The 23,739-nt window shown below is 68.0% G+C and overlaps 2 protein-coding genes across 5 annotated transcripts; one reads left to right on the forward strand and one right to left on the reverse strand.

Moving 5' to 3' along the window:
* Positions 1-490: 490 nt before the first annotated feature.
* CHLSN (cholesin) lies at positions 491-20,653 on the reverse strand. The gene is made up of 5 exons (XM_089321941.1): positions 20,620-20,653; positions 8,854-9,341; positions 2,917-3,071; positions 1,176-1,257; positions 491-921 (listed from the first exon to the last, which is right to left on the reverse strand). The coding sequence occupies exons 1-5, from the start codon at positions 20,651-20,653 to the stop codon at positions 721-723; spliced, it is 960 nt and encodes a 319-aa protein (XP_089178067.1). The 3' UTR covers positions 491-720.
* GPR146 (G protein-coupled receptor 146) lies at positions 13,815-22,621 on the forward strand. Of its 4 annotated transcripts, none has more exons than XM_051841070.3 (2): positions 13,815-13,945; positions 21,179-22,621. In XM_051841070.3, the coding sequence occupies exon 2, from the start codon at positions 21,202-21,204 to the stop codon at positions 22,204-22,206; it is 1,005 nt and encodes a 334-aa protein (XP_051697030.1). In that variant the 5' UTR covers positions 13,815-13,945; positions 21,179-21,201; the 3' UTR covers positions 22,207-22,621. The 4 variants fall into 4 exon arrangements, with proteins under 4 accessions (XP_051697030.1, XP_051697032.1, XP_051697031.1 ...); XM_051841072.3 differs by lacking the exon at positions 13,815-13,945 and adding an exon at positions 19,072-19,410; XM_051841071.3 differs by lacking the exon at positions 13,815-13,945 and adding an exon at positions 19,418-19,993.
* Positions 22,622-23,739: the final 1,118 nt, after the last annotated feature.

Raw genomic sequence — 23,739 nt, forward strand, 5'->3', positions numbered from 1 at the left:
TGGGGCCTCCCCTCCCTGCACCAACCTGCTCCTGGGGGCCTCCCCTCCCCTCCCTACACCAACCTGCTCCTGGGGCCTCCCCTCCCTGCACCAACCTGCTCCTGGGGCTTCCCCTCCCCTCCCCTCCCCTCCCCTGCACCCACACCTGCTCCTCAGTGGGTTATGTCAGGAGCCTCACGTCCAGGAAGCGCCATTGCCCTTGCCCGGCCAGCGCCGTCTGTGGTTTCTCTGCAGAGCCACAGCTCCACCTCATGGGGCGGTGGATGCAGCCCACAGGCCACAGGCTGTGTCGCGCGCTGCCCTCCCGCTCCTGACCTCACCGGACAGGCACCACGAGGGCCAGCGTCTTCACTTGGCACCTGCAGGGGCCCTGACCCCCACGGGCTCCGGTGCCCTGCTGGGAATGGGGCAGTCAGCACCAGCGCACGGAGCTGGGGCCTCGTCCTGGGGAGCCACAGCCGAGGGCGCGGGCAGGCAGCAGGACTCGGCCTCATGGGGCCACAGTGTTTATTGCAAGTAAGAACACAGTCCCAAGGGCTCCCCTGCGCCCGTGTGCACAGCTGGGCCTGGCAGGGCACCCACGCCCCAGCTCTGCCCAGGACAGCTGCCGCCGCAGCACCCCAGCACCTGGCTCACCCTCAGGCAGCCACTGAAGAGGGTGGGGGGCGGGGCGAAGGGGCGTGGCTTGACAGCTCCAAGCCCTGGGCCTGCCCTCCCCACCTAGGACAGCAGCTGCAGCACCTGCCGCAGGCGCTGCGTCTTCCCTCGGCGGGTGGCGTCCAGGGGGCTGTCCTGACCGCCTGCCGTGTCCGCGTCCAGCTCCCGCATCAGGGCTTCGGCCTTCTGCACAGTCAGCTCGCGGGCCCTGCCCCTCAGCCCCTCCAGGTAGGCCAGCAGGGTGGGGAAGTGCTCATCAGGGACCTGGCCGGCAGGAAATAGCGGTGTCAGGGCCAGGGCCGGGTGGGCTCAAGGCTGCCCACCGGGCAGGGCAGTGCCCCACCCACAGTGCCCTGGCATGGGGGGGCACGCACACAGATACAGATACACATCACATGTGCACGGGCAGGCGGCTTCCCCAGGGCAGCCCGCTGGGCAGACACCGGCTCCATGTCTTCAGAGAGGTTCCCCAGGGTTGAGGGGCACAGACCCCGCTGCCCGGGATCCCCCTCACGCACCTTGTCCTCCTCGAACATGTGCAGCAGGAGCCACGTCTGCCTCGTCTTCTGGAACCTCCAGCTCGCGTTCTTCTGGGCCCATCTGGGAACACGGGGGGGGGGGGGACGGTCAGGGCACCCAGGCAGACACTGACACCAGGGGGCTTCGGGGCACCCCCGCTCTGGGGTGTGTATATCTGGGAATACGGGGGGGGGGACGGTCAGGGCGCCCAGGCAGGCACTGACACCAGGGGGCTTCGGGGCACCCCTGCTCTGGGGTGTGTGTAACTGGGAACACGGGGGGGGGGACGGTCAGGGCGCCCAGGCAGGCGCTGACACCAGGGGGCTTCGGGACCCCCCCGCTCCAGGGTGTGTATATCTGGCAACATGGCGGGGGGGACGGTCAGGGCGCCCAGGCAGGCGCTGACACCTGGGGGCTTTGGGACACCCCCGCTCCAGGGTGTGTATATCTGGGAACGGAGAGACCGAGCCGGAGCCATCTTCTTCCAGCTCCACAGTTCTGACTTCCGTGGCCCTGGGGGCACATGCTGAACCTCATGGACTCGTGGACCCCTCCTCCCCCAGCGAGAGGCCCAGGCCATCAGCAGCAGCTCAGGGGAGGGTGTGGACGGCATGGCCAGGAGGGTACAAAGGGGCAGAGTGAGCCCTGAGGGGGGCACCCCTCCTGCCTGGGGGCCCTGAGCTGTGTTTAGGACAGAATGCAGCCGCCAGGTCCGGGTGTGACCTGACCAGCACCCGAGGTCCCACACAGCCTGAGAGGCGGGAGCAGGGCAGGGGCTCGGGCTGGCTGCTAGGGAGGTCACAGGACAGTGTGTGGACATACACATGTGTATACACGCCTGTGTGCACGTCCGTGTATACACGTGTGTGCATATGTGTGCACGTGAGCATATGCACTTGTATACATGTGTGTACGTTTATGTATATATGTGAGCCTGTGTGTGGACATATACATGTACACACCTGTGTGAACACACACGTGTGCATGCATACATGAGCATATGCATGCATGAGTGTATGTTTGTGTATATATGTGAACATGCATGTGTGGACATATACATGTGGACACACATCTGTGTGCCTGTGTATACATGTACACGTGTATGTGTAAAAACAGCCCAGCTCCTACGCGTGTGGCCTTCGACAACACGGAACACAGTGCCGACTGACAGGAGCACAGGAGGCCGCGCAGCGCGACTCCGTCTGCTGGGCTCCGCCAGGCGACAATGCAACAGTGGCCAGCAGCGGCCAGGGGCCGGGGTCCCAGGCGCCAGCTGCTTTCTGAAATGCCGGACTGTTCTAGAACTGACGGTGATGACGGTGGAAGCCCCGGAGCTGCGTGCTCCTCTGACTTGAGGCAGACGAAGCGGCCCCAGCCGCTGGCTCACTCCCCGAATGCCCACAGCAGCCTGGGCTGGGCCAGGAGCGCCGTGGGGTCTCCGCGGAGCGGCAGGGGCCCACGTCCGTGCATCAGCAGGACGCTGGGAGCTGGTCAGGCGTGGAGCCAGATCAAACCCCGGCACTCTGACATGAGCCGCGGGCATCCTGCCGAACGCCCACGTTAAGCAGGTGTGTGCCGTGTGGAAGCCGGAGCGCATGGCTGGGCGCCGCCGGCACGTCCACGGGGAGGGTGGCCTCAGCAGGGGCCGAGCTGCAGCCTTCCCAGCTCTCAGTCCCGGCCTCCCGGGGGCCCACTGCGGCACCCTGCGCCCTCGGCAGGGGAGGCGGGGCGGGCGCTTACCCACAGAGGTAGTCCAGGGCCAGCTGCGCCCCCGAGGGCCTGGCCCCCGCGTCCTGGGCCGTGCGCCCAGCGGCCCGCAGCTGCTGCTTCCGCGCCTTCTTCAGCTTCCTCTGCAGCACCCTCTGCTCCTCCGGGGACAGGGTGGCGTCCGCAGCCTGGGAGAGGAGCCCGCCTGTCACGGGGGGTGGCGCCCAGGCGCAGCCCCCCCCCCCCCGCTGGGGACCCCCTGCTGCGCCGGGGGCGCCTGCTCCTCCTTTCTGGAGGTCACACTCGCTGTCCCGGGGGCTGCGTCCGCTGGGTGAAGACCCCCCCCCCCGGGGGAAAGCCGTGGTGGGGGCTCCTGCCTCTGAGCAGCCCTTCAGCCCCTCCTGCCAAGAAGGCACAGGCCCCACCCCACAGGCAGCAAAGCCAGGGGCGCTGGGCCCCTATGAAGCGGCTCCAGCTCTGATCCAGGCCAGGAACCCCCAGAGACAGGACAAGGACTTCCTCTCCCGGGGCCCCCCAGCACCTGCCCCGTCCTGACCCCTCCAGAACACAGGGGCTACACTCCACACCCCACCCCTCTATAAAGGGGCAGCTCTGGGCCCTGAACTCGGGGGGCGGGCGCCCAGGCTGGGGTCCAGGGCAGCCCGGGGGAGGGGGCCTGAAGGCTCTGCCCTCCTGTGCACAGGCCACGCGCGTGGCTGCAGCAGACAGGAAGCAGAGGGTGCTGGGAGGGTGCCAGCCACAGCCAGGCCCACGGGGCGGCCTGCGTTCCAAGGGGGCTGCTGGGGCGGGAGCAGGGGGGCCCGATGACCAGGACGGGACGCCCCTGGGGGACTCTGCCTTCACCTGCCTTCGACTCCTCCTGCCCACTGCGGTGGCCGACTGGGTGGGCACCGTGGAAGGAAAGCAAACACCCTGCCCCCGTCCCCAGGCCGCGCCATGGGGCCCAAAGCCCAGCTGGTCAGGGAGAGGAGGGAGGGAGCATCGACCCCCCCACAAAGGGGGCTGCCAGGACACGGCCCCTGTCGGCCCCCACACAGGGCCTCACCTCTGACCCTCCAGCCCCCACCCTGCCCTTGGTGGACTGGACACTGGCCAGTGACCACGTGAACCCAGGACAGTCTCAGCTAAAACAAACTCTGCCTCCTGACCTTGGCTTTGCCAGAGCAGCCCAGCAGGCCCCAGCCCAGGGCCCCCAGGTTCCCAGCCTGGACTGCTGCTGTCCCCACTGCTGTCCCCGCTGCTGCCCATGGAGCGCGACCGTAGGGGAGTTGGCTCCATGAGGACCAGGCCGCACCCTGGCGGGAAGCAGCCTGGAGCCTGGGGAAGCCACACGAGACCCCTGCCCTCCTCTGCCCCCTGGGGGGCCACCACAGCTCCTCCTGCGGGGGTCCTGGGCCAACCCCCTGTGGAGTAACCACCAGCTCTCACACAGGTGCCACTGCCATGTTCCTCCCAGAGGGACTTCATCCAAGGGCCGCCCAGGGCTCGTCAACAGCCACGCAGACCCCAGCCCCAGGGTCTGACCAGGCCCCACAAGGACAGTGGTCTCCACTCCAGCAGCCTCTGCGGCCGTGCTAAGGCCGACTTGGGCCTGGTACCAGGTCGGAGCCTCCAGCCAGAGGTCTCTGTGGCCAGACTGGTGAGCAGGGACTTGGAGGGAGGGGAGAGGAGGGCCACACTGGGGACCACGGGTCCAGTGCGCACCTGGGCCGCCCCCTGAGCTTCACCCCCGTGGCAGAGCAGGAATGCTCCGATGTACTTTGCAAAACATGGCAGCAGGATGTGGACCCCCAGACCCCGGCACCGGCTCCCCGCATCTGTGCACACGTGCACCCCTTGCCGTGGCCTGGGCTCTGGGTTCACGTCGCAGCCAGTGCCAGCCACTGCGAGCGAGGCCTGCAGGAAGTATGGGGCGGGCACGGCACTGCGCAGGAGCCCACCGAGCACCACGGGCCATCGGCTGTCTTCCTTGGAAATCAGCGTGGACCAGAGCAGGCCAGACACAGGAAGGGGTGCCAGGGGGCAGGCACGCCCACGCACTCAGAGCCAAGGGCCCACGCTCCCTGCTCAGCAGGTGCACACGCACGCCTGTGTCCCAGTGCCCCGGCTTCCAGGCCCTGATGGATTTGGGTCTTCAAACAGGCTGGGGTCAGGAAGGCACAGACAGCCTGCGGGGAGCTCCAAGGACACGACTGGGGCTTTCACAGACGTCCAGCCCCGTGCAGATGGCTCCATCACTGAGATGAAGCTATGGAGGGCCAGCTGCTGTGGGCCCGGGTGGGGGACGAGGACGCCCGTCTGTCCACTCAGCAGCTGCAGGCAGCGTGGTCCTACTGTGGACTGGAGCTGAGGCTCCAAGAGCAAACAGCAGCAGAAGTGACCTGGGCCAGGCTGGGGGGGCAAGCAGGATCGTGCGGGGGTCCCCGGGGGGCCGTTGACGATGCGTGCTGGCCCCTCTCTCTCCACAGGCAGCAGGATCGTGCCAGGGTCCCGGGCGGGCCATCGATGATGTGTGCTGGTTCCAGTGTTTCCTCCTGGGGAGGAAGCCCCCGACCCTCCATGCACTCTTGAGCTCTAGGCACAGAGTAATCAATCACCCCCAACCCACCACCCACCCAGCACCACCAAGAACAGTGCTGCTTGGTCTGCGAGTGGCCGGAGGTCGTCCAGAGCCGTTGCTGTGACCCCGCCCTCACCTGGCACAGGGAAGAGAAGTGGGAGGCTTGTCCCCACGCCCCCACCCCCCAGCCAGGCCCCTGACATTCCAAGGGCACCAAGCGGCCCTCAGCTGATTCTGAGACCGTTTGGAGCAAGAGCGCGGGGCTGTGTCCAGGGTCAGCCGTGCCTTGAGCTTGTGGCTTGGGCACGGCTGACCTGAGAAGCAGGAAGCCGAGTCCAGGAGCCTCTGCCCGGGTCGCCCGCCGGGCCCCAGCGGGGCTGCACCGGAGGCCACGGGTCCACCACGGAAGGGACCGCAGGGTGACGACCACGGACCCTGCCAGGTTCTTCTGTAATGATGAAGTTTTTGTTCGGGGGGCAGGAAGGTTAATTTCTTTTTACTCACGGGTATTTACATGAAGGGCAAAATGGGGGGGAGACAGGGACAGAGAGACAGGGACAGAGAGACAGGGCAGAGACAGAGAGACAGGGACAGAGAGTGAGGTCTTCCATTCGCCGGTTCACTCCCCAGATGACCACAACAACCAGAGCTGGGCCAGGCCGAAGCCAGGAGCCAGGAGCTTCCTCCAGTCTCCCACATGGGCACAGGGGCCCAAGGACTTGGCCATCGTCCACTGCTTTCCCAGGCCACAGCAGGGAGCTGGGATGCTGGTGTCGCACGTGGCGGCCCCTGTTCTCCCAGCTGTGTCACAGCCTCTGCCCTCCCGACAGAGCAGCTGATTGGTCACTGTGAGGGCGTCACTCGCACACAAACGGAAAGCCCGTCTTGCTGGACACCCAGCAGCAGAAGGCCGCCGTGGACGCGCGGACGCTGTGCGGACGCCGGCTCTGTCGTCGAGGCGCTCACAGGCAGGCCGACGTGAGCTCCTGGAGGACAGGGAGGGCGGCCGCCAGCTGGCTCCACCTGCCGCGTGGCTGCAACGCGCCGCCGGCCTGGCCACAGCAGCACAGACGGACGCGAGGACGCGAGGTGGAGTGGGACGCACGCTGGCACCCAGCGTGCGTGAGGCTCGGCACCGTCTGAGAACAGCGAGACGCCCGGGTGGGACGGGGCAGGAAGGGGTGAGTCTGCGTGGAGGAGCTGCCCCGGCGGCCGGCCTCGCCTGTGCAATGCGGGACCCAGGAGGGAAGGCGCCTGACCCTCTGCCTCCCCCGACCAGGGCCCTCTGGGACGCCAGGGGTCTGACCCAGGCTGACAGCCCAGTCCCCAGCGGTGCCAGGGCTCCGGGAGTCTCCTCAGACCCCAAGGCCTCAGCTGCTGATGGGAAACCACCAAACCAGAGGGGAGTTCAGACCCCAAAATGGACCCCACATCTCAGGCCGACGCCTCCCAGGGCAACCCCATGGACCCCCGTGACCCCACATCTCGGCACGACGCCTCCCAGGGCAACCCCATGGACCCCCGTGACCCCACGTCTCGGCACGACGCCTCCCAGGGCAACCCCATGGACCCCCGTGACCCCACGTCTCGGCACAACGCCTCCCAGGGCAACCCCATGGACCCATGTGACCTCACGTCTCGGCACGACACCTCCCAGGGCAACCCCATGGACCCCCGTGACCCCAGGTCTCAGCCCAACGCCTCCCAGGGCAACCCTGTGGACCCCCTAAAACGCCCGCCAGGCTGCACTCAACACTGACCAGCACCAGTCCAGGAACCTCTGCCATCGGTGCCAAGTCTCCCACCCGGCCTCTGGGGGCGCCTCCTGTTGCTCTTCCCTTAGCCCCTGGACTGCACAGAACCTGCGGCGCGAGGCTGCTGGAGGCCGGGACGAGGGCCTCCACAGGTGCTGCCACAGGTGTCCGCAGAGGCCTGGTCTCGATCCCTCCCTTGGCCTGTGTGTGGACACCTCCCGGACAGGAGGGGACCTCGTGTGAGTGCCCAGAGAGAGGAGCACCTCACCGAGGACCGGCCAGGCTCTGCTGCCCCTCGGAGCGGGCCAGCATCACGGCACCCGGGCGCCGCGGGCACTCACAGCAGGGCTGGGGCCCAGCAGGTGCGAAGCCTGTACCTGGCACTTCATGGCTCTGAATGTTCCCCGGAGTCCCCGACGGCAGGAACGGGAACAGCCGAGCCCCCCAAGACTGCAGGGCAACGTGGCACGCGTGGCCGGGACATGGGACAGGAGAGGGGGCGTGGCCAGGGTGAGGGCAGACTCTGCCTCGGCCCAGGTGACCGTCCAGGGGCCTCTGCGCCCCCAGAACCACACAGGAGGGAGGGGACAAGGGGACTCCCGACCAAGGAGAGCTGGGCTGGTGTCGAGGACGTCATAGGCCGCACTCCCTGAGGGCGCTGGTGCCAGGGGGAACCCCGCTTGCTCTCACCACCACAAGGCCACGGGGGCCGGAGCCCCCTTCTCTGGGGCACTCTGCACTGTGCACCGAGGCAGGCACCCCCAAGTCCCTGCTGCCAGCCCCAAGGTCTCCCCGACTCTGGCTGAGCTGGGCAGACTCACCCCCGCCCCCAGCAGCTCTGCACTCCCAGACACAGGACCCCGCTGCAGGGGCACAGACCCGGGCCCAGCGTGCCTTGTCCACGTGGCCGTCAGCACGATTCTCCCTCCGCGGCGCCCTGGCCAAGCCAGGTGCCCGCCCGGCTGTTAAGGCTCTAGCCTTCCCCTCACACACAGGCCAGTACGAGGCCGGCAGCTAGCAGCTGACCACACGTGGAGGACGCGCCCGGCTGCAGGCCCCCCAGCCGACAGTCAGCCAGGGCCGGGAATCTCCACCACCCAGGGTCGCAGGCCCCTCTCCACAGCCCTGGGACCCGAGACGCTGGTGTGTGCCCTGTCGGTCCAGCCGCGCTGGGCTGCGCTCTCCCTGGGGCGCCCATGCCCTCTGGGCCCTGCAGGCACACAGGACGTCTAAGCTACGGGAACCGGAACCGGAACAGCAGAACCGAACAGGCAGGCGCGCCAGCCTCCAGGAAGCGCGTGGTGGTGCCAGACCCACAGTCACCACGCGTGGAAACTGCCGGGCGAGGGTCTCCTCGGAACTCCTGAGCGCACGGGGCCGGCAGAGCGGTTAATAGCCGGGTGGCCCTGAGTGTCCCGCGCGGGGTGGGCCTCCCAGGGGTGAGACCCCGGTTGGACAACGGGAGGCTGCGCCTGGGGAGGGGATGGGGACGACAGGAAGAGGGGTCCAGCGCCCGGAGGGGGCCCCTAGGGCAGGCGCGCGGAGACCTGGGGGAGGGTACCGGGCCTGGCCGGAAGGGGGCCGCCCCTCCCCGCCCCGGGGTACCTCCCGGCCCCCCGCCCCGGGCGCACTGACCTCCGCGTCCAGGCCGTCGGGCTCGCGGGCACTGCTGGCCACTGGACTAGCGCCCCAACCACCGCCGCACCTGCCGGCCACACCGCACCCCGCCGCAGCGCCCACGCACTGCGCATGTGCGACCGGCGGCTCGCTGGAACCAGATCCAGCCGGCTGGGCGGTGACGCAAGCGCGCAGGGCAGAGGGCGGGGCGCCCGGCGGGGTCTGCTGGGCGCGGAGACGGAGACGCAGAGGCCGCCGCCGAGCGCGCGGGGTTCCCCGCCGGGGACACGGCCCCAGCTGCTTCGGGTCTGCCCGCGAAGCCCTGCGGACCTGGGGCCCGGCCGGCTGCGGCCCCAGCTGCCGCCGCCGCCGTCTCCTCTCCTCCCCCGTTCGGCGACCCCGCGTTGCGAGAGCCAGGCGCGTCCCCCAGCGGCCTGCGCGCCCGAGACCCCGTCTCCCACCGGCCACGCACGCCAACACCGGCCCCCGCAGCCTCTGCCTCAGCACTCAGCCGTGGGGCCTTTGCTGGGCTCGCGTCTCCTCCAACCCGAGACCACCGACCCCTTTTCCCGGGCTCAGCAGGGGCAGCGGGCGCAGGACAGAGCGCACTCCGGAGCCTGGGGATGCTCGGCGCCCCTGCGTCCTCCACTGCCCGGGCCCGTCCGCACGGACAGGCTGGCGCCGCCGGGGTGATGGGGCTGGACACCGCACCAGGCCGCAGCGTCCACTTCACAGGAGGGAACCAAGGCCCCCAGCCTCTCCGCCAGCCAAGCTGCCCAGGGCGGCCCCCCACCCCCTCCACCCAGCGAACTGCCTGGCTGGGCTTGGGCAGGGCAGTGCCCGCTGCCTGTCCCTGGGGTTCAGATTAGGGGTCCCCAGACACATGGCACAAGCAAGGGTGGGCGGCAAGGCCCTTCCCTGGCAGTGCCGCAGGCCTGGGTCAGGAGATGGTGCCCCGGAGCGGGGCGGCTGAGCCCCGCCCCCGTGCGGCCAGGGGCAGCGGGAGCACAGGCCGGTCTTCTGCCGCCTAGGACGTTGAGGGGATTCGGCGGACAAGCTGTCGGCGGAGACGAGGTCAGGCGCACACTCGGCACAAAGCCTCGCCCGGAACGTCCACCTCTCAGTGAGGGAGCCCCCTCCACCTGCCTGCACCCGGAGCGCGGGCTGGCTCCTCTGTTGCTGCAGAGCCTGGGGGTGGGGGCGGGGGGAGGGCAGTGCACCTGTTCCCGGGGCACGGCCTGCAGTGGGCAAGGGGGGGCGCTGCGGGGCAGGAGAGAGGGCCAACCACCAGTCAGGTGCTCACACAGCTGCCTGGGAAGGCCATGGGCCCTGTGGTGCCTGCAGGGGCGAGGGGCAGGCACTGGAGCGGCTCAGGACCCCTGCATCCCGTGAGTGCCTGGGTTTGGGTCCAGCTTCCTGCTCTTCTGCACCCTGGGAGATGAACCTGGGCCTCGGTGCCACCACCGAGCAGACCCAGGCTGAGTTCCGTGTTCCCGGCTTCAGTCCCGACCGCTGTGGGCATCTGAGGAGGGAAGCAGCAGGTCTCCCTGCCTTTCAAATAAAGTGAGAATAGAGAGAAACAAAAAATGGAAGAGAACAGGGCCCTGACCTCAGGGGCACCCTTTCTGCCTTAGCCTGTGCTGCAGCCGGGCCCCACGGCGGCCGGCGCTCCCTGGTGACAGCTCCGGGTCTGTGGGGAAGCCCTGCGTCCAGCCCCAGGCCTCTACAGGTGAGCCCGGCCCCTCCCCGTTCCTCCAGCCGGCCGCTGTGGGTAGGGCTGGGGCGGGCATGGGCGCGCTGCCGGCCATCCCTGCTCAGCTGCCTGCAGGTCCACGCACAGGCTGGGCCAGGTCTGGGCTCCCTGGGACGTGTCAGGGCAGGCAGCTGAAGATGCAGGGCACAGGGCCTTGCCTGTGGCGCTCACGTGGACTATTTTAAGTTCTGATCGAAGGTTTGGGAAGGGAAGAGACGTGGTCCAGGAGGAAGCAGCCCAACTGTGTGGCCTGTCCACAGACAGGAGGCAGTGCCAGGGCTGGGGCTCAGCTGCGTGGCCTCCGCACCCCCACTGGGCCCCTGGCCACCGGATAACATGCCTGCCGTGTCTGGGGTGACACCCTGCTGCAGGGGTCCCTTTGTCACCCGACAGGCGACCCAGCACCGGCCCGTGTGGCCAGGTGGGTCAGGTCCTCCTAGGTCTTGGCTTCCCCTCTGTGGATGGGGCCGGCAGAGCCTCCCCTGGGAGCCTGGGGCTGAGCTCAGCTCACCAGACCTCCCCAAGTACCGCCGCAGCCACGGGGAACTGGCGTGAGGAACCTCGCCTGGCCTGCGTGCAGGAGCGTGGCGAGGTCGGCCGGGGAGCACTCGGGACAGAGCTGGCGCCTGTCACCCACAAGGGCCCTGCGACTGGTGGGACGCGGTCTCCTGGCTGAGCAGCTGGGTCTGGAGGCCCAGTCCGTGGCACCTTTGTGAAGGAAAGAGACACAGACCACGGGGAGCTTGCGCGTCCACATCCGTGCCACCTGGCTGAGAGGGCCAGCAGCAGAGGGGCTTCGAAAGAGCTTCTTTGAAAAAATAAATAAAATTATTTATGGATTTTATTTGCTTGAAAGGCAGAGTGGGGCAGGGGAAGGAGGGGAGGGAGACAGCGATGAAGCCAGAAGCAGGAGACTTCCCGGGCACTGGCTCTCTCCCCGAATGCCCACCACAGCCGGGCCGGGCGGGAGCCGGGAGCCCCATCAGGTCTCCCACGTGGGTGGCGGAGGTCCCAGGACTGTAGCGGTCACCCCGCCTCCCAGGGTGCACTGGGCTCAACCAATGTACTCTGATACGGCTGTCCCAAGTGGAGCCTTTTTTCTTTTTAAATGTTTGTTTACTTTTCGTTTACTCGAGAGGCAGAGCAAGCGAGCGAGACGGAGATCTTCCATCTGCTCTTCCCCTCCCCAAACGCCTGCAACAGCTGGCGCTGGGTCAGGTTGAAGCCAGGAGCCCGAAACTCCATCTGGGTCTCCCATGTGGACGGCAGGGCCCCAGCACTTGAGCCGTGATCCGCTGCCTCCCGGGACACGTTACTGGGGAGGTGGGCCGAAGCGGAGGGGCTGGGACTCACGCCGGTGTTCCAAGCAGTGGCTCGGCCTGCTGTGCCACACACGGCCCGAGTGGCCAATCCAAGCAGGTAGGTCCTGGACGGAGGGGCCCGGCGTGCACACGGCAATAAATGCTGGGTGAGGGCCCACACAGGCGGCGCCCCCGTGCCAGCCCCGCCCCAGAGTGGACAGGGGCGGGTGTCCCTGCCCCGTGCAGGCGTTCACGGCCTCTCCCTCCCTTCGGCTGGGGACCCTGCCCCATGGGACGCTGCTCAGGGCCAGGTGACAGACACACGAGCTTCCAACTAGCGCCGGCCGGCCTCCTGCCCTTGTTCCCACAGCTCCCTGGGTATGGAGCATCTGCCGCTCCAGCCAGCGCCGGCAGTGGTAGGGGTCAGGCTGACTCCTGCTGTCTGTGGTGTCTGCAGGGCTGCACGCCTGTCTCCACACTCGAGAGCCTTCGGCTCTTGCACAAAGGGAGGGCAGCCGACAGCGGGGCCGAGGGCTGCACCGTGCCTGTGCCTTCTGACTGCCACGGTGGCACATCTCTCCTAGCACGGGGGGACCCGCCTCCTCAGAGGATGCACCCCGGAAGGCAGGGCGGGAGGCACCCTGGGCAAGCACGCAGAAGCCACCGCCCAGCCGGGAACTTGCAGCAGGGACGGTGCTCCCTGGCCGCTGGCCTCCCGGGGGATGAGGGACGGGGTCTCTCCCCAGGCCCCCCGTGCTTCCTTACTCAAGCCTGCCACAACTCACCATGCCCTCAAAAGCGTGAAGTCCCTCTCACACCGGCCAGAGCCAGTGAGTCAGCAGTCCCCTCCCGGTCCACACGTCACCCACGACACCATTTCCAGAGGCACACCTGCCTTGCCAGGTGGGGAGCCGAAGCAACCTCCGGCTTCGCACCCCCGGAGGACGCCGACGGCAGACACCTGGCCAGCAAGGCCAGTCCCCTGGGGGTACAACGCAGCAATGGCCACTGTGGAACAGCCCAGACAGCTTGCCAAGTCTCCGCATGTGGCAAGCGGAAAGGTGACCCGTTTCCCTAATCTGGGGTGCGAGTGCGGGGACCAGCGGCAGGGACCGCCCACCACAGTGAGGCCAGCTCTGTGTGGCCCCAGCCACCTCCTGCACCACATCTTAGGGGGGAGTCGGCCAGCAGCAGGTGCCCCCACTGTGCCCAGATACACAGCAGCCTGGGGGAGACCGGATTCTGTTCGGGACCCCAAGCCCTTTTATCTCTTTTAAAAAAATAATTTATTTTTATTTATTTGAAAGAATTAGAGAAAGAGAGAGGGTATCTTCCATCTGCTAGTTCATTCCCCAGATGGCCAAATGGCTGCAACGGCCAGACTGAACTGATCTGGAGCCAGGAGCTTCCTCCAGGTCTCCCATGTGGGTGCAGGGGCCCAAGCACTTGATCCACCTTCTACTGCTTTCTCAGGCCACAGCAGGGAGCGGGATCGGAAGAGGAGCAGCCGGGACTTGAACCAGTGCCCATATGGGATGCCGGCGCTGCAGGTTGGTGCTTTAACCCACTACGCCACAGTACCGGCCTCCATCCTTTTATCTTTTTAAAGTTGTTACTTCATTTTGAAAGGCAGAGAAAGAGCCAGGTCTCCCATCTGCTGGTTCACTCCCTAAAAGCCGGCAATAGGTGGGGTCCAGTAGGTGGCCCTGACCACAGAGCTGAGGCCGGCGCAAGGCTGGCGCTGGCTGCCCTCCCGTGACTGCTGCCTTCGGCTCCCAGGCAGGGCTGCACGTGCGGCCCACCTCGGCCACCACAGCTAAGGCGCCTGTTCCCCCCGCGGCTCAGGTGCAGGCCCCGCGCCCGCCTCCCCCTCCCACTCTGGGGCCCGCGCTCCCCGCGGTCCAACCGCGCGCCGGGGCGGGGCCAGGGCTTGGGTTACCGGCCGGGGCGGGGCCGCGGGTCACGTGTGTACACAGGGCCCGGGCGGCGTGCGTGCCTTGAGCCCGCCGCCTGCTCCAAGCCCAGGCTGCGCGCGGGGCCGCTGCCCAGCGAGCCGGTGAGTAGTACCCCGGGGCTGAGGTTGGGCGGCCCCGGGGCGACCGTGGGCTGTCGCGCTCCGCTGACTCTCGCCACCAGCGTCGCGCCGTCCCTTGCTGGGAGAGGGCTGCCCTCCCGTCCAGGGCCAGCTGCCCGGTCATCGACCTGCTGCGGACAGCAGAGGCCGCGCAGGCGGCCCGAGCGCGTCCTCCCTCCCCACGAGAACCTTTCCTGTAAGTCTCGGGGCTGGGTCCACATGGACAGAGGGAGTGTCCTCCCAGCCCTCCGGACCTGACCAGAGCTGCCCCTTGCCCGCCTGCACATGGGCGCACCCCAGGGATGATCCTGTACCAGGTAGCTCCCGTCCTGAGCGCCCGGCCGCCGGCTTCGGGGTGGGTGCTGTCTGCGGCCCCTGGCAAAAGCCAGCAGACAGGAACAGCCCTGAGCGGAGTGTGTGGCCACACCGCCTGGCCCTGGCCACAGCGCTCTACGACGATGGGCCGTCCACTGAGTGCCGACCTGCGGCTTCACAGCCAGGGAGTGGGGGGGGGGCAGTGGCCTGGGCGTCCCCCGAGCAGGTCGTTGAGGAGGGAAAGCCGAGGAATGGCACAGAGGGGACCGGTCAGGGTGTGGTGTGTGTGGCTGGGTTTGGGTACGGGCACCCCCTATGCTCAGCGGCTGCACTGTGTGGGTGTCAGAGCAGGAGGCCGAGTGCAGTGGGGTTTCCTGACGGGAGCTGCTGACAGGGACCAGGGCAGGCCCCCTCGGGTCCCTTCCACCCCCGTGCTAAGAACCAGAGCAGGCCGAGCAGGACAGGCGTCCCTCAGGGGGGCCAGCCTGCACCCAATGAGCTGGCAGCCAGGGAGCCTGGCCGGGGTCTGAGACGGAGCAGGTTGGCGAGGGAGCACAGAGGCCAGGGGCTAGGACTGCACGGGCCCTGGGAGGGGCTGGGACTGCACAGCCCCCGGGAGGGGCTAGGACTGCACGGGCCCTGGGAGGGGCTGGGACTGCACAGCCCCCTGGGAGGGGCTGGGACTGCACGGGCCCTGGGAGGGGCTGGGACTGCACGGGCCCTGGGAGGGGCTGGGACTGCACAGCCCCCTGGGAGGGGCTGGGACTGCACGGGCCCTGGGAGGGGCTAGGACTGCAGGGGCCCTGGGAGGGGCTGGGACTGCAGGGGCCCCTGGGAGGGGCTGGGACTGCACGGGCCCCTGGGAGGGGCTAGGACTGCACGGGCCCTGGGAGGGGCTAGGACTGCACGGGCCCTGGGAGGGGCTGGGACTGCACGGGCCCCTGGGAGGGGCTGGGACTGCACGGGCCCCTGGGAGGGGCTAGGACTGCACAGCCCCCTGGGAGGGGCTAGGACTGCACGGGCCCTGGGAGGGGCTGGGACTGCACGGGCCCCCAGCTCTGTGCTGCAACAAGAGGCCTCATCCCCTGCCGCCTGCCAGCCGCTCCACTCGGGGGGACACTGTTAGCCCCCCAGGCACCACTCTCCACGCCTCCTCAGCAAGGCCACAGGGCAGAGAGAGCTGTGGGCAGTTGGGAGGGAGCACGGGAAGCTGGAGGAGTGGACGTGGTGGCCAGGGAGGGGCTACCAGGGTCAGTGTGCAGGGACAGCAGTGTGGGGAGTGAGGGTCAGTGTGCAGGGACAGCAGTGTGGAGAGTGAGGGTCAGTGTGCAGGGACAGCAGTGTGGGGAGTGAGGGTCAGCCTGCAGGGACAGCAGTGTGGGGAGTGAGGGTCAGTGTGCAGGGACAGCAGTGTGGGGAGTGTGGGGAGTGAGGGTCAGTGTGCAGGGACAGCAGTGTGGAGAGTGAGGGTCAGTGTGCAGGGACAGCAGTGTGGGGAGTGAGGGTCAGCCTGCAGGGACAGCAGCGGCCCAGCCCCTCTCAGCCACCTGCGCTTGGTGTGGTTCCCCTTTGCTGGCTTCTCCTTTGCTTGCGCTGAGTCAGCATGCACACACTGGCCTGCGTCGCTGTGGCCAGCCTCAGCCCCCTCTCTGGTGGTAGCATGGCCACCAGCTTCTACGGGGCGCACTGTTGAACGCAGCCCCGAACTTTGGCCAAGCTCGTCTGGCTGCTCGCAGGTTTGCTGTTCACGGGCGTGGGTGGCCGGAGCCGCACCGTTTAGGGTCTTTTAAAATAAGGCATGGGAACAAAGATGCCGACAGCCCGCCCCGACGTGGCCATCGCCCTGGCCAGCGGGCCCCCTCAAGGTGCTAAGTTACAGGGAAGAACCAAGGCCCTGGCAGCCGTGGGGCACGCCAGAGCCGGTGCAGAGCCCACGCTGGGGCACACAGACGCGCGCGCCCGTGCTCGCCGCCACCCAGCTTCCCTGCCAGCTGGGCATGCTTCCCGCTCGTGTGCGTGCTTGGCTGCTGCTCCAGCGCACTGTCACCCCGCCCCAGGCCACGCCTCCACTTCCTGTGGGCGACAGAGGTCCTGGGGAAGGCAGTGGCACAGCTTCCTCTGCCTGTCAGGACATCTGGGCAGGGATGGGGGAGGCGACAGGTCTGAAACCCAGAGGTATGCATCCTCTGTGCCCCAACACCAGGGCCCGGCCAGGGCTCGGCACGTGCCGAGCCTGCCTCCATGCCTCCATGCCTCCATGCCACACGTGGAGATTTCGTCCTCAACCTCAGGAGGATGTCCCTAAGCTTGGGGAAACTGAGGCACAGGGATAGTTAAGTTTTCTGCCCAACCAAAGGCACACAGCTTGTGAGCAGCAAGACTGGACGCCAGGGGCCAGCGCTGTGGTGCAGCCTTAGAGCACACCATCCCCCATCCCCCATCAGAGTGCCACTGAAAGCCCCTCATGGGAGGCCACGGGTCTCAGGGCAAACACAGCTCAAGGACTGGGGTCACCCTGTGGTCCAGGTCCCTCGACAGCCTCACAGGCCACACGCTTGCCACGGGGGCCTCTGGCTGTGCCCCCATCAGCCCACGGGGGGCCTCTGGCTGTGCCCCGTCCTGTGCCCCCATCAGCCCACGGGGGACCTCTGGCTGTGCCCCCATCTGCCCACGGGGGGCCTCTGGCTGTGCCCCGTCCTGTGCCCCCATCAGCCCATGGGGGACCTCTGGCTGTGCCCCCATCAGCCCATGGGGGACCTCTGGCTGTGCCCCCATCAGCCCATGGGGGGCCTCTGGCTGTGCCCCGTCCTGTGCCCCCATCAGCCCACGGGGGGCCTCTGGCTGTGCCCCGTCCTGTGCCCCCATCAGCCCACGGGGGACCTCTGGCTGTGCCCCCATCAGCCCACGGGGGGCCTCTGGCTGTGTCCCGTCCTGTGCCCCCATCTGCCCTACTCGGCAGAGGTGGTGGCCCAGGTCTCCGCAGCCAGGCCTCTGCCCTGTGCCTCATGGACGCTCTGCTCTGCCCAGGCTGGGGGGGAGGGGGCTGCCGTGGAGCTGGTGACCGGCACCCAGGCCTGCCTGTGCCCAGCTAGACTGCCACACTGGAGCTGGTCTCTGTGGGAGGTCCACGTGGGAGGTCATCACGGAGAAACCACAGGCCCCAAAGGTATCTCTGGGCCTCGATGTCTGGGCAGGGCCCAGGGAAGTGCAGGCCAGCCGGCACCGACAGTGCCCGGCTCTCAGCAGGGCTCCCGGCCCTCAGCACCCTCGGGTCTTCCTTCCCCACACTGCTCTGCTGGAGGCGGCGGGGGAGGGCGCGGGGGGGGGGGGGCAGGCGTGTGGGGTCACGGGCCAGAGTCCCCCTGGGGGCACCTGCCTGAATGCCGGCATGGGGACCCTGTGGGGCCTTGGGAGAAGAGACTGCTCCTCTGGGCCAGCAGACTCCCTCCCCCGCGGGAGGTCTGGGGCTCACGTGATAGCCTGAGTCGGGCCGTCCTGCAGGGCTGGAGCCCTGCAGCCCCTCCCCCTGGGGGCCCCGAGTCTTGTCCCGGGCCGAGCAGGTGGACAGCCAGCCTTTTCTTGCCAGGACCACGAGCGTGGTGCCCTGTACCTGGTGACCTGGGGACGGCAGGGGTGGACTTTGGGCCTACTGTCCCCTGGAGCCAGTGCTGTCCACACACTGAGTTCCCTGGACTCCGCGGGGCTGGAAGCCAGCCAGAGGTTGTGGAGAGGCCGAGACAGAGCCCAGCCAGGCCCTCGCTGACAAGTGTCCATTCCTGGCGCTGCCTCTGCTGTGGGGCTGGGAACGACGAGTGGGTGGGAGGCAGGGCCTGAAGGAATGGTGGGGGTTGGGTGTCGGGGCGGGAGAAGCCGGTGGTAAGAATGGAAGGTAGGTGGCCAAACCAGCTGGGGTGAAGTGGGGCAGGGGCAGGGCAGGGGAGTGGGAAGGGGCCGGGCAGGGGCCTGGAGGCCCGAGCAGCCTGGCTGGGAAGGGCTGCAGACGCTCTGTGACCGGGGTGGCTGGCAGCGGGCAGTGCCCCTTGACGGGTGGTCACTCCTGCCATGGTGGGCCCCCTTCCCTCCTGCAAGTGCAGCCCCGGGCCGGCCTCCCCCATCACCAGGGGCAACGCAGGCTCTCGTCCGTCAGCATCAAGGCTGCAGAGAGACAGCCTGGGCAGCATGGGGTGCCGGGTTCGTTTCTCTTGAGGAAGTTCCCAGAGGGCTTGGCTGGCTGGAGGGACGGCCCAAGTCCAAGTCCAAGGCCTGTGCTGGGGCAGGGGCCAGCCATTGTCCAGCCTCCAGGACACCCTCCTTCCCGCACGGGGGACGGGAAGTCTGCGCAGGCGGATGCCGACAGCCATGAGGAAAGGGGAAGTGAGGCCAGTGAGTGCCGGGGCAGGCGCTGCCCTGGGTGGGGCCCCACAGGCCGGGCAGACGCCCGTTTGTGATGACAGGTGATCTCGATGGTGGCGCAGAGCGGGGTGGGCTGCAGCCCCCAGCACACGCCCCGGGAACCAGTCAGCCCAGGAGCAGGTGATGAGGGAGAGGGGATGCCTCCCAGATGGCCCTGGCTCCCCCCCCCCCAAACGCACTGACATGCCGTGGTCTGGGGGTACAGCCTGCCCCCACCTGCAGCAGGACGCCCTCGAGCCAGCTCAGGGAGACGTGCCACCTCTGACTGGGGGTCCCTTGGTGGCCACGGCACTGACCTGTCCCCCCACCCCCACCCCCACCCTAGTGCAGACAGGTGCTGCCCAGCTCCAGCAAGGGCAGGGGTCCGCAGGTCTCTAAGCCCACCAGGCAGGAGGCACAGGCACTCTGGGTTCAAAGTGCAGGTTGCTCTTCTCCCACAATGGGCCTCAGCACACAGGGTCTCCAGGCGCTGACCTGGCCCCGAGCGCCAGCCCCCAGCGAGGGCCCCCGTGCGCGTGCACACACACAGAATTCTAACCAGCTCTGCTCCACGTGACGGTCTCCCGACAGCCGGGCCACCCTCCGCGGGGCAGGCGCTTGGTGCTGGCGGCCTGCCCCGTGCTGTCCCACCCCCTCCCCCGCCCCCGCGGCCGGGCAGCTCCAGGCCGCCGAGCACGCACAGCCCAAGGACAGACCTGCCAGGCACAAGCTGTCTACAGGTGAGGCGAGGTCTCGAAGTGGGAGTGGCCGGATGGCAGCACCCGCGCCCCCCACAAGCAAAGCACAGCTGAGCTGGCAGACTGCCAGCAAGGCCCTGGGCTGCCGCAGACGGCTCTGCCCTCGGCTCTGGCCTGCCCACGGCTGCAGGGCAGGTGCCGGGAGGATGCGGCAGGGCTGGCTGGATGTTTACCAAGTCCAGGAGGGACCCGAGAGTGCAGTCCTACGCGGCTGTAAACAGAGATAGGGAGGGGCGGCCTTGCCTGCCCAGGAGGGCAGAGGCGTGGGAGTGACCGGGAGGACACAAGGAAGCCCAGGCCGCAGGCTGCTGATAAGGGGCCGGCAGGCCCTCTGGGGCTAGGGGCTGCCTGAGTGTGGAGGCCAGCCTGGTGCCCGAGATAAAGGCAGAAGCCTGCGGCTGCACTGGGGCACTGCTGGTGACGGCTACCGGCAGAGACGGAGAAGGGCCGGGCACTCGGCCAGGTCTGTTGGGGGAAGGCAGGCACGGCGGGTCCGTCATCCTCAGCGACACCCACGGGGCCCAGCTTCTGCCCCTAGCATCGGAGGAGGAAGGCTTGAAACAAGGTAACGGGGAAACACCCTGGGTGCCACGTGAAGCCAGGCAAAGACCCGGCTCTAGGGCGCGGAGCGCACGCATCACCAGCCGCCCGCAGTGCCCACGAGGGCCGCAGGTCAGCTCAGCAGACCAGAGCCAGGCGCCCGGCACACCCGCACTCAGGCACAGCCACCACCGTCAGGCCACCAGGAGCCGAGCTCTGGGGGAGGGAGGGGAGCAGGAGGCAGAGCCGGCATCGGCTGAGCTGGCCACAGGCAGCTGCTGGGGAGGCCTGCTGGCAGGAGGGCCCAGGAACCTGGGGGCGGGTAGTCTGCGTGGAGACCTGTGTCCACAGTGCGTCTCCCGGGAGCGCGGGAGAGGGGGAGGCTGGCCTGTGCTCGTCGCTGGTTATCTGAGGTGCCTGGTGGCCACACCCCGGGGCCACCCATCTGTACTGGGGCTGACCTGGGAAGAACATGCGCTGTGTACCCTTGTGGCGGGAACAGCACGGGGCTGCCCGCACCACACCTCCATCCTCCCCTTCCTGCCGCCACCACCGCTCACGGTGCTACTCGCAGCCCCGTGGAGCATGACCGTGGAGCAGCAGTGGGGACCCTGCATGTGGGCTGTGCGAGGCTGAGGGGGAGGCCCTCACTCGCGCGCCCCAGAGCGTCCTCAGGAGGGTCCATGGTAGGCGGGGCCCCGCGCCAACACCAGCACCCGGCTTCCTGGCTTTGTCCAGTGCTGGGAAGCAGCAGTGTTTACTTTACTGTAGGGAGTCTGCTCCAGGCCCTTTCTTTTGTGTTCTGAGAGCAGGGGTCTGGCCGGGCCACACTGCACCTGCTTCCTAAGGCTGACAGCTAGGAGGGAACCCGTTCCTGCAGTCTCCCCTGCAGGTCCCCACACATCACCCACGCCGCAGGCCCCACGACCAGTCTCCTTAGCACTGGATCTGGTCGGGACGGCAGCCCCGGGTCACTGCACCCAGCCTCCCGGGTCTCCTCCCGAGTGCACAGCCTCTGGCACGGGTGCGTCTCCACGTCCAGCGGAGGAGCCCCGTCCACCCTGGGCCGCAGGCAGGGAGCTGGCCCTGAATGGCAGTCCTCCAGGTCCCTGGCTGCCGAGAGCCCAGCCGAGGAGCCGTGAGGTGGCCGTGCTCTCTGGTGCTGCCGTGCGGGCAGAGCGGTGCCTGACCTCGTTTCTCTTCTCCTCAGAGCTGCAGAGCCCGGCGGGCACCATGTGGGGCTGCAGCCCCCTCAACGAGACGGGGTGGAGCCAGGAGCCCCTGTGCCATGAGCTCCGCCTGGGGCTGGCGGTCCTGTCGCTGCTCTACCTGGCCGTGGGCGTCCCCCTGGGCCTGGCCTACAACGCGCTGCTGGTGCTGGTGAACCTGTGCCACAGGAGCGCCATGACCATGCCTGACGTGTACTTTGTGAACATGGCGGTGGCGGGGCTGCTGCTCACTGCCCTGGCCCCCGCCGCCCTCCTGGGGCCCCCCAGCTCCAGGTGGGCGCTCTGGAGTCTGGGCAGCGAGGCACAGGTCACGCTGCTGGTGCTGTTCCACGTGGCCTCGCTGGTGACCATGTACTCCACCGCCCTGCTCTGCCTGGACTACTACATCGAGCGGGCGCTGCCACGCACCCACATGGCCAGCGTGTACAACACGCGGCACGTGTGCGGCTTCGTCTGGGGCGGGGCCCTGCTCACCAGCGTCTCCTCCCTGCTCTTCTACATCTGCAGCCATGTGGCCGCCCGCATCGCCGAGTGCGCCCAGATGCAGAACACGGAGGCCGCCGACGCCATCCTGGTGCTCATCGGGTTCGCGGTGCCGGCCCTGGCTGTGCTGTACGCGCTGGCGCTCATCTCCCGGATCCGGAAGGAGGACACGGCGCTGGACCAGGACGCGGGCCGGCTGGACCCATCGGTGCACAGGCTCCTGGTGGCCACCGTGTGCACGCAGTTTGGGCTCTGGACGCCCTACTACCTGGTGCTGCTGTGGCGCACGGTGCTGGCCGCCCGCGGGGACCCCGCGGCTGGGTACGACGCCGGGCTGCTGCACTTCGCCAAGGACGTGGCCAAGTTCCTGGCCTTCTCAAGCGGCGTGGTGACGCCGCTGCTGTACCGCTGCCTCAACAGGCGCTTCCCCGGCAAACTGCAGCGGCTGATGGTGAAAATGCACTGCAGGCCCCGGCGCTGCCCCGCGGACCGCACCGGCGTCCAGCAGGTGATGGCGCACACCTAGGCGCTGAGGGGCCCCGCGGGGCCCACACGTCCCGGAGACGACCCTGGGGCCTGCACCTCGTCACGGGGCGCCCAGCAAGAGCCGCACTGACTCGAGAACGGGACGGGTGCTTCCCGCTCCCCGCAGAGGGCTGGCTCTCCTGGCGCCTTCCCTTCCCCATCACGGCCCCCACGATACCTGACAGAGAGGCCGTGCCTGCAGCAGAGCGCAGAGAAACACAGGCGTCCGGCGGAGCACCCACCCCGCACCCGTGCTGGCAGCCAAGCTGCCGCCGGCGCCGCAGGCACAGAGGCGGCCTCCCGGCCCTCCCTGGCTCTCCGAGCCCCGGCCAGCGTCCGAGGGTACAGATTTGTCCCTCTGAACCAGCTCCCGATGTGTGCCCCCAACTGAACAGAAATAAACGGAGAGAAACGCACCGTCAGGACTTCTGGAAGGGCTGCTGGGGGCGGGGGCAGGGGCTGGCACAGGGTGAAGTGGCACCGGGTGTGGCAGGGAGGGGCAGCGCGCAGGGTGGGGCTGGGAGCCCTCGAGAGCCCAGAGCCAGCCAGATGCACACCATGGCCATTCCCGCCATGCGGCCGCAGGAACACACAGCGGAAACCCCGAGTGTCTGCGGCACCGTCCCCTGGCGTCAGCTGGGACCAGCTCTGGGCTCTGTCTGGCCTGTGTGCCCTGGACACCTGGGCTCCTGCTTCCCTGTCTGCACCCGAGGGCGGAGGGGCTTCTGCCTGCGATTCTGGTTCACAGTCCGGTTCCAAGCCTGAAGCCGGGGCCCGATTCCCCCACTCCTGCTTCCCAAGAACCTGTGGCCCCATGTCTGTTGAGAAGGCCACAACCCCACCCAGGCCTGCAGTGGCTGCTGGGACCGAGCTGTCACTCACTCTGCCAGGGTCAGCCGGGGGTCAGCGGGGGCAGCTCTCAGAGAGGACAGTGGGAGGGGCGTGGAGACACCAGACTTCATCACCTGCACTCAAACATCCACGAGAAGTGAGGCTCACGGCACTCCCAACTTTCACAATCATGGACCCGTTCCGGAACGTGGGGCCCACAGCCCCCTGGGGCTGCCTCCCTGCCCACCTCCTACCGTCTGACAGATACTGGGGCAGCCACCTAGGAAAAGGGGCGGGTGTAAAATGGTACAACCATTTGGCAGTTACTTATAAAGTTAAATCGTCTGTTTATACAATTTCTATCAGTCCAAGCTGTTCCACTTCTAGGTGTTTACCCAAGGAAAATGAAAACAGACGCCCAGAGATGGTATGCAGCTGTCCACGGCCGCTTGGCAACAGCCAAGTGTCCACCAGTGGTGGACGACACAGACAGACGGGACCCCACCCCAGCACACTGCTCGGCTGTGACACGGCAAGTGACCCGGCCTCTGGTAGGGTGGCGGCCAGACTTCCCCCACACGCAGAGTCTGCCCCGAGGGCTGGGGCACGGGGCAGAGCAGACGCAGACCCTCCGGGGGGATACGAGGAACCTCCTGGAGTGCTGCAAAGGGCCTCCCTTGCGATGGAGGGATGGCTACAGAGG

The sequence above is a fragment of the Oryctolagus cuniculus genome, chromosome 19, assembly GCF_051225735.1.
Source record: "Oryctolagus cuniculus isolate XC-2025 breed Fujian yellow rabbit chromosome 19, ASM5122573v1, whole genome shotgun sequence".
Lineage (NCBI taxonomy): Eukaryota > Metazoa > Chordata > Mammalia > Lagomorpha > Leporidae > Oryctolagus > Oryctolagus cuniculus.